This window comes from Cucurbita pepo, chromosome LG09 (assembly GCF_002806865.2).
Source record: "Cucurbita pepo subsp. pepo cultivar mu-cu-16 chromosome LG09, ASM280686v2, whole genome shotgun sequence".
In the NCBI taxonomy this organism is placed as follows: domain Eukaryota; kingdom Viridiplantae; phylum Streptophyta; class Magnoliopsida; order Cucurbitales; family Cucurbitaceae; genus Cucurbita; species Cucurbita pepo.
The window spans coordinates 6,960,310-6,968,593 of NC_036646.1; the positions used below are offsets into that span (position 1 = coordinate 6,960,310).

An 8,284-nucleotide genomic window follows, 5' to 3' on the forward strand; every position below is an offset into this window, starting at 1 on the left:
CCTCTCAATAGGATTCGAACCTATATGAAGTTCTGACCATCTGTCAGAAAAAAAAAAAAAAAAGAATGAATGGATCTTGTAGGATTCCCGAGCTCAAGTTGAGTCGGAGAAGCCGAGCTGTTAAGTTGAGTCTAAGTCGACAGTTTCTAATCTATAGTGAACCTCTCAATAGAATTCGAACCCAGATGAAGTTCTGACCATTTGTTAGAGAAAAAAGAACGAATGGATCTTGTAGGATTTCCGAGCTGTCAAGTTGAGTCGGAGAAGCCGAGTTGTTAAGTTGAGTCTAAGTCGAGAAGCCGAGCTGTCAAGTTGAGTTGAAGCGTGCCGCAAAGCCAAGCCGAACAAGCCGCCACACGAGTCGAAGTCGAGCCATTTTTTGAGCTGCAGCTGAGTTAGGTCACGTGTTGGGCGCGTGCCGAGCGAGCCGAGGGAGGTGTGGGTTGGTGGCCCAATTAGGCGTGATAGATAACCAAAAGGCAAAGCCCATCTCCTCTCTCTCAATCAATCCATCGGCAGGCGGCAGCTTCTGAGACTCTCCGCCATATCCTCCATTGCTGCGTCTGCTTCTGCTTCTGCTTCTGCTTCCTTCTCTTTCACTCTCCACCTCCCTCTCCCTCTCCGTCTCTCAATTCCCAAATCCTATAGTTTCTTCGCCTCAGACTCCTTCCATTTCCAACCCGCTATGAACACTCAAAGGATTCTACTGGGGACTTTTGGCCGGCAGCATTAGGTAAACTTCCTTCTTTCTCTCCTTTCAATACGAACCAATTGATGTGATTGAGAGAACGAAACATGGAGAGGATAAGAGCGCATAACTCTGAATTCTTCCCTCTTTCTGTGTACTATTTAAGTTCATCTGTTGGAGAAAAGCTTTAGGTTTCATATTGAGGGGTTTGCGCCGCGCGCCTTCTCTGCTTAGTTTCTGTACGCGGCTAGTATACGAAAATCTATGCTGGAATGTCTTATGGGAGAGGATAAGAGGACATAACCAGAATTAATCCCTCTTTTTGTGTAATATAAGTACAATTTTGCTGGAAAAAGGCTGTAGATTTCATATTGAGAGGTTTGCGCGCTTAGTTTATGTACGCGGCTTGTGTAGAAAAATGTATGCTGGAATGTTTATGGGAGAGGATAAGAGGGCATAACTCAGAATTCGTCGTTCTTTTTGTGTAATATTAGTACAAATCTGTTGGAATAAAGCTTTATATTTCATATTGAGAGGTTTCCGCGGCCAGTGTAGGAAATTGTATGGTGGATGGATTGAAGAGAAGGGTAATTAAGGTTTAGATATGAATTGGGTAGAATAATGATTGAACAAACATTGAGATTTTTATGCTTCTTACATGATGTTGGAGCTTTGATGTCAGGGTGTTGGAGTGTGGCATATGATCAATTGAGGTGTTTATCAAAGGATGAGTAGCATGATGCAGATAACTGCGACACAGAATTCTCTCTGTCCCAATAAATCAATATGTCTTGTTTCTAAGTCGATGTATCCATCGTTCCTTGCTAGTCAGACACGAAGTGCTTTTGTGAATCCAAGTGCCAATGCATCTTATTTAAAGAAAGGCCTACCAGTATTGAAGTATGATCATCGGAGGGTTGGATTAAAACATCGGTATACCCCAATTGCTTCCTTGTTTGGTAGCAAGGGAAAGGACAGTGGTGATGGGGTAAGAACATCTCTTACTTTGTTGTCATTGCTGTCTATTTTTCAATTTTTTCTTTTACTATTTGTAAATTCTGTTCTTTGATGCTTTTTTCTGCCGGTAATACTTTGCCTAGCTCTCTTCTCTAACTAGTGGAACAAAAATTGTCTCTAACTAGATCGTACAATATGTGCTACAATATGTGCTTCTTGCAAATCTTGTGTGTCATTTTGTCTTCCATGAAGCAATGGTTGATGGATTAGTACACTTGTCGGTAACGAAACAGAACTGACTGGAAAGCTTAATGTTGTAATTTATGTTTTGTTACTGACAAGTGTTTTAGTGTATTCACCAATGCGTTAACTTTGAAAACGTCAGCTATTGCAGTAAGTTCTGATCATACTTTTGATTTTATGCTCTTGATTTTTGTGATATCGAAGAAAAAACTCGAGTGTCAGAATTGCAGCTAGTTTTGCAAGCAAGGTAGAACATCTTAAACATTGTGGATGGAGGATTTGGAGTGTTTTTTTCTTTTTTTCTTTTTTTCAAATGAGTAAATCTCAACTTTGGAGTTTGATAATTTGCTATTTATTTAAGAGGTATCTGCAAATCTAGATAGTAATGGTACCTTGTTTCTAGCAGGCTTCTCCATGGAAAGCTTTTGACAAAGTTGTTGAAAATTTTAAGAAGGGACGATCAGTAGAAGATATATTGCGACAGCAAATTGAAAACAAAGACTTCTATGATGGTGGAGATGGTGGAAGAACACCTCCAGGTGGTGGCGGTGGCGGTGGCAGCAGTGGGGGGGATAGCTCCAGTGAATCTGAGGGTCCTAGCATTTTAGGAATTCTGGAAGAAACAATGCATGTAGTTCTGGCGACCATTGGCCTTGTTTTAGTGGTAATGATCATTTTTTTAGCTAAGCTCTAGATGTGTAGCTACAACTTCACCGAAGGAGGCATACTATACGTATACTAGATTAGTAACCGCTGGATGGGTGATCCGGGAACAGCAACGGGAGAGGGCTCGTAGCCCCCCCTCTCCCTCTTCCTCACGCCTATTTGTTCTCCCGGCCTCGGGCGGAACTCCTCTTTTTTAATAAAAAGATGAATGGATAGGGCCATGATACATTCCGGAATATTTTAGTAAAGGAATAGACTCTTTTCGTCCCCGCCTGCCTGAGGACTTATGTGTATGTTTTGGAATAGGGATGTTCGCCTTTTGTAACAAGTAGACNTGTCCTCTCTTCTTAGTCAAGCTAGAGAAATTGCTATATCTTCTTCCATAGCTCTTAAAGGAAAAAGATTTTGTACAACAAACTATTGGCCTTTTTAGACTTGGCTTGAGTGTTGTAGCTTTCCGTGGATGCAGGGTTATATTCTTCACCCTCATCATTCGGCCAGCTCGACACTAAAAATTGAAGGTTCAAACTCAGTCCAAGTCCACGTCCAATAGGCCTAACGCACTGTTTGCCCCGGAATGGGCTAGACTCAACCTTAAATAGCAAGCTCATGGCTCAAACCTTGGATTTGGGTTGAGCTTGGATCAAGCCTAGGCTAGACTTCGGGGCCCTTCATGAAGCGAAAATATTCTCGAGGAAAATCATGTTTGGATACATTAGTAATATCTTAGTTGTGGGGAAATCTTAGGAACATTTGAATTGTGGGTTGTGTACTTACAAGTTAAGTTACAAAGCTTCACTTATGTTTTATTGTTTGAATGTTTGTTTGGGCAGTACATTTACATCATTGAAGGGCAAGAGCTGGTTCTATTAGTGAAGGATTACATCAAATACCTCTTCGGAGCAGACCAGAGTGCCCGCTTGAAGAGCGCAATGTACAGTTGGGGAAAGTTTTACAAAAGACGCACTCGAAAGAAGCCGAAACCTGATGAATATTGGCTGGAGAAAGCTATTCTGAACACCCCAACATGGTGGGATCATCCTGATAAGTACAGGTACGCCATAATGGAATATTTAGAATCTCAGGGTCAGCTAGAGAGTCCTGCATCATCACCATCATCACCATCGTCGTCGTCATCATCATCATCATTATCATATGACGATGAGGAATATGAGGAGTCAAATTCTGATGATGAACAATTCTGATTCCATTTGCTTTTAAACCAACCTTTTTGTTTTTGCTTACAACTTTGTTTTCTGAAATGCTAAATTAGATATGTTATGGGTTCTTGGTGTAATGATATACAACAGAACATGGATCTGCTTGGTCACTTTTTCACCACTCTTTAAACTGTTCTTGGTTATCTGATCTCGAAATGTTTCTGGGTGCTTGGAAGTAGATTAGTAAGAAAACGTGAAATTTAGTCGTGACGATCATTTTAAAGATGTGTGGAGTTAGACCTGTGATAACGGTGTAAATGGTTCGATTTGGTTTGATTCAAACTTTGGCCGAAGTTGATAAGAAACCAAAAAAGTAAACCGATATGGTTGAATTCAGTAAAATACTAAATTGTCGAGTGTATTTGTTGACTAGTATTTGCATCCGGTTTCAAAGTGTGAAACATCGCAAGAGAATGAATGCAAAAGTCTCTAACTAGAGTTGATTAGGGTCACATTTTACTTGTAGTATTGTTATTTTGAAATACTTAGCTTTACATTGTTATTTTCGCCTTTGATTATGGTCGTCTTCCTTCTAAACGTGTTTTTAGGTATTCATGGCATTTAGAAACCCTCTTATGTCATCGGACGTTGGGCCATTTTCAATCTTAAGTTCGTCGTCTAAGCATTAAATCTAAGTTCAACCGACTTTCTTTTTCAATTCTTAGATGAAATTAAAACGTTTCATTAGATGAAAAGAGCAACATGGTAATTTCACACCTCAAAAGTTCTCGTTGATGATCATTGTTGTCAAGGATGACATAGTCGTAAATATGTTGTAAAGTTTTTGTTGTGTCGTAAACCAACAAAAACCCTTTGAGCAGGTATCCATACAAGCATATGATGTGTAAGTGTGAATAGAGGCTCGTTGATCTCTCCTATTTGAATGAACTCTAAGTTTCTTAGGGGTGTTTGTACGTAATTTTAAAATTGTTAACGTTTATTTTCGTTGATTTTGAATGAATAAACAAAAAAATATACCTAATTAAGCTATTTAAAGATCATATTTTTAGAAAATTTCTCGTTCATGTATATTTTAGGAGAGTCTATAAACCAATATATTGGCACTATTTGTGTAAAAAATTGTGTTAGAGAAAAAAAAAAAGAAAAAAAAATTCTTCAATTATGCCTAATCATGTATTTATCTCATGATTAAAGGCTATGTTTTAAAATAATTTTGAATGACCATTTTAAAATCACTTCAAAATTATTCAACCTGTTCATATGAATGGGACTCAGCACTTACATGTTAAGAAAAAAAATATAGTCAGTCATTATTCTTACATGAATGAGACAAATAAAATATTTTGGTAGTAAAACTAAATTCAACCTACAAAATATCTGGGGAGGAAATGTTCGGGTATGATTCAAACACGTTTATCTTTCGGGTAGTTAACATAAGAATATTACGCCTCTAAGTAGCCCAAAACCTTGACAAAACTTCTGTAGCAAGGGTTGGGAATTCTATGTTCTCCATGAATGTACCAAAAAGTAATGAATTTACCAAAAAGTAATTCATCATTTAAGAAGAATGTTGAATGTATATTGAAAGTATGGCAGTAGCTGAAGAGTCCCACTTCTGCTTGCAAATGGATTTACAAATAAGGAATACATCTTCATTGGAATAGGCATTTAGGCCTTTTGGGGAAACCATAAGCAAAACCACGAGAGCTTATTTTCAGAGTGGACAATATCGTACCATTGTGGAAAGTCGTGATTCCTAACATAGTATCAGAGTCATACCCTTACTTAGACATGTCAATAGAATTCTCGAATGTCAAAAGTATAGTCAAAAGTGACTCAAGTGTCGAACAAATTATATACTTTGTTCGAGGGCTCTAAAGAAGGAGTCGAGCCTCGAGTAAGGGGAGGCTGTTTGAGGTCTCTAAGGTATACTTTGTTCGAGAGAACGATTGTTGAGGATTGTTGGAAGAGAAGTCCCACATTGGCTAATTAAGGGGTTGATCATGGGTTTATAAATAAGGAACATATCTCCATTCGGATGAGGCCTTTTGGAGAAGCTAAAAGCAAAACCATGAAAGTTTATGCTCAAAGTAGACAATATCATGTCGAGAATCATAACAACTGGTTCCCACACAACTGGGAGTTGTTCCCAAGTGAATCACAGACCGTTTCAACCTCGCAATTACACTATCTAAGCAAAGTATAACTTCAAGGACGAGAGATGCACAACTTCTAGACAATTCCACAGCAAAATCACATGTATATTTCAAATATTTTCTAAGGAAAAAGAAAAGGCTAAACAAATGACAGAATCAAGTGTTTTTCAATTCCTGAAATTCCAAAAATTCTACCTCTCCCCTTCTTTCCTCTGCATTTTCCTAGAAATCAGGGGGAAGCATAACACTCATCAGGTCAAAGGATCGAAGTCATTGTGAAAACAAAAGCGTAACGAAGAAAAGGAAGTTACCCTAGTTTGAGAAACCTACAAAAGCAAGAGAACCTCCCCTCATACTTTCCTGGGTTTCTTCTTCGAATCCTTCTCTGCCTCTGGTGCCTTCTTCCTGTCCTTCCTCTCTCTCTTTTTAAGAGCAGTCATGTGGGCTTTAAGAATGGTTGAATAGGAAGCTTGAAATCTCAGGTGGTCTTTTGCTCCAACCTTGCCAGTTCAAGAGAAAATGTTACAAATGCTTCAGATTCAAGAAAGTTAAAATAAAACGATGTTGAATAAAAATTAAGCAATAATAAAGATAATAAGATTTGAAGAATGTGAAACGGCGACATACTGAATGATGTTTTTTTTTAAAAAAGAAAACAGGTTATGCTTCTGTTTACCAAAAGGAATGAAACAAATAAAATTCAAGCAAAAAGAACTAATTCATAAAGAAGGGAGAGGGTGAAGGGACTCGAATTCGTATATTACATCTTCAGTATTAAGGCAAGATGGCATAAACATCGATCTTGAATGTAAAAGAAAAATTGAGGGAGCATTAGTATGAAGTCTATTCCCTTCCTAAATGCCAGAATATACATTCAAGTTTTAAAACTATTTCTTCATTACTGATCGTGTCTTTAAAATATATGCCATTGCATAAAAAAAGGCATAGACTAAATGTTAATTGGCATTGACAAGTGAACTGTGTCCGTCCTTGAGTAGAAGAATCTTTTTGATAATTGCCCCACTCCAGGATTGTATTGAGTAATAACACAAAATTAGAGTAAAGCATAAATAAAGTAAAAAAGAAACGATGTCCAAACACAGCATCCTTCAATTCAATGGATAGCAGCTTTCAGCCAGAGTAAATTTAGAATTTACTACAAAAACTTTGAATACCCAAGCAAAGATTTCAATTCAGGAAAAATAAATAAATAAAAAGCCTACAAGATGAGTCAATACTTACTGAAGTTGAAATTGTCTTCTTCCCATCAGTTGCACGGATGAGGCACCTGTACTCAATAGGTTGACCAGCAGTGGTCATTTTATTTCTCTGCACCTTGGACTTCAGTGACGCTACAACAATAAGAGATACAATATAGTTTGAAACTAATCAGATTCCTAAAGATTATCATAAAGATTCATTAAACTAATCAACAACCTGATATGCATACATCGTTTTAGAGTAACCCACACTGAACCCTTCTCGGTACTACGCTCAAACATGCTGGTAAGTTCATTGAGAAAAGGGTCTAGCTGCAGTAGAACCTAAAACAAAAGAAAGGGAACTTAACAACATCATAATCAAACCAAATTATTCTTCTCTTCATGAAACATTTCATGCTAATAGTGCACATCTCAGAATTGAGATCAATAATTCCATAAGTTAAGTAATTTTGTATCGTCCAAGTATCAGAAACAAATAATGGTAATTATGTATATCTCATTATTTGGACTGATAAATGCCCATAAATCAATTCAATTTAAGTATTGTCTAAGTCAATGTAAGTACTGTCCAAATTCATTGAGACAAGGACTAAAGTTGATATAGCAATTGTGTCTTTCTATTATTGTTCAGCAGACAGTATACGGTCGTCAGCTTTCCATTTAACTAATTATCCAGCCCTCTGATGTTGCTTGTCATTTTCCGAGTTACCTACAGCCATTCTATCAATCCATAGTAATTTCAGATTTGAATGCTATACAAGTCTGTATACCGAACTGGTGAGGAAGCACCATGATCCTGATCTGTACACATGACTTCTAAGTAGAATCTGCAAGATGTTGGCAACAACTTTCCCATGTGCAGTGAATTTTTGGCAACTGAACTCAATTCCAATAGTACGTTCTCTCTTTGGAGGAAACTCATAAGTGAAGTCCTGCTGGAAATCTGACATCTTTTCCAGTAGTTGATGAAACAGATGCTTTCAGTAAAGAAAATCCAATCATAGAAAATCTGAAGGCCAATGAGACAAGGGGCAGATTCAGATAATCCCATTGAAATGGGATTAATTTAGCACCCTTCTTTACTGCATGCGCTCTCATAATGAGTTCTTTCTCGTAGTCTCCTCGCTTGAAAGGGGAGATTTAACCCAAAAAAAAAAAAAAAAAAAAAGA

The 8,284-nt window shown here is 37.7% G+C and overlaps 2 protein-coding genes across 3 annotated transcripts in view; one reads left to right on the top strand and one right to left on the bottom strand.

Moving 5' to 3' along the window:
- The first annotated feature begins 538 nt into the window (after nucleotides 1-538).
- Nucleotides 539-3,922, top strand: LOC111802398. Its single transcript, XM_023686746.1, has 4 exons — nucleotides 539-733; nucleotides 1,371-1,676; nucleotides 2,295-2,552; nucleotides 3,388-3,922. The coding sequence occupies exons 2-4, from the start codon at nucleotides 1,416-1,418 to the stop codon at nucleotides 3,757-3,759; spliced, it is 891 nt and encodes a 296-aa protein (XP_023542514.1). The 5' UTR covers nucleotides 539-733; nucleotides 1,371-1,415; the 3' UTR covers nucleotides 3,760-3,922.
- A 2,053-nt stretch (nucleotides 3,923-5,975) lies between these two features.
- LOC111801433 (signal recognition particle 14 kDa protein-like) overlaps nucleotides 5,976-8,284 on the bottom strand; it is a 4,189-nt gene continuing 1,880 nt past the window's right edge. Inside the window, exons 2-5 of one of the 2 annotated variants that reach the window (XM_023685432.1) lie at nucleotides 7,342-7,435; nucleotides 7,134-7,243; nucleotides 6,203-6,391; nucleotides 5,976-6,113 (exon numbers count right to left, since the gene is read on the bottom strand). In XM_023685432.1, coding sequence (XP_023541200.1) covers nucleotides 6,242-6,391; nucleotides 7,134-7,243; nucleotides 7,342-7,435 — 354 coding nt within the window. In that variant the 3' untranslated portion in view covers nucleotides 5,976-6,113; nucleotides 6,203-6,241. Of the gene's footprint in view, nucleotides 6,392-7,133; nucleotides 7,244-7,341; nucleotides 7,436-8,284 lie in introns of both variants that reach the window. The other variant, XM_023685431.1, reaches the window with a different exon arrangement.

Coding starts and splice junctions, on each gene's coding strand:
- LOC111802398 (XM_023686746.1), top strand. CDS start 1,416: ATGAGTAGCATGATGCAGATAACTGCGACACAGAATTCTCTCTGTCCC. Junction 1,677..2,294: donor GAAAGGACAGTGGTGATGGG/GTAAGAACATCT, acceptor TGTTTCTAGCAG/GCTTCTCCATGGAAAGCTTT. Junction 2,553..3,387: donor CCATTGGCCTTGTTTTAGTG/GTAATGATCATT, acceptor TTGTTTGGGCAG/TACATTTACATCATTGAAGG.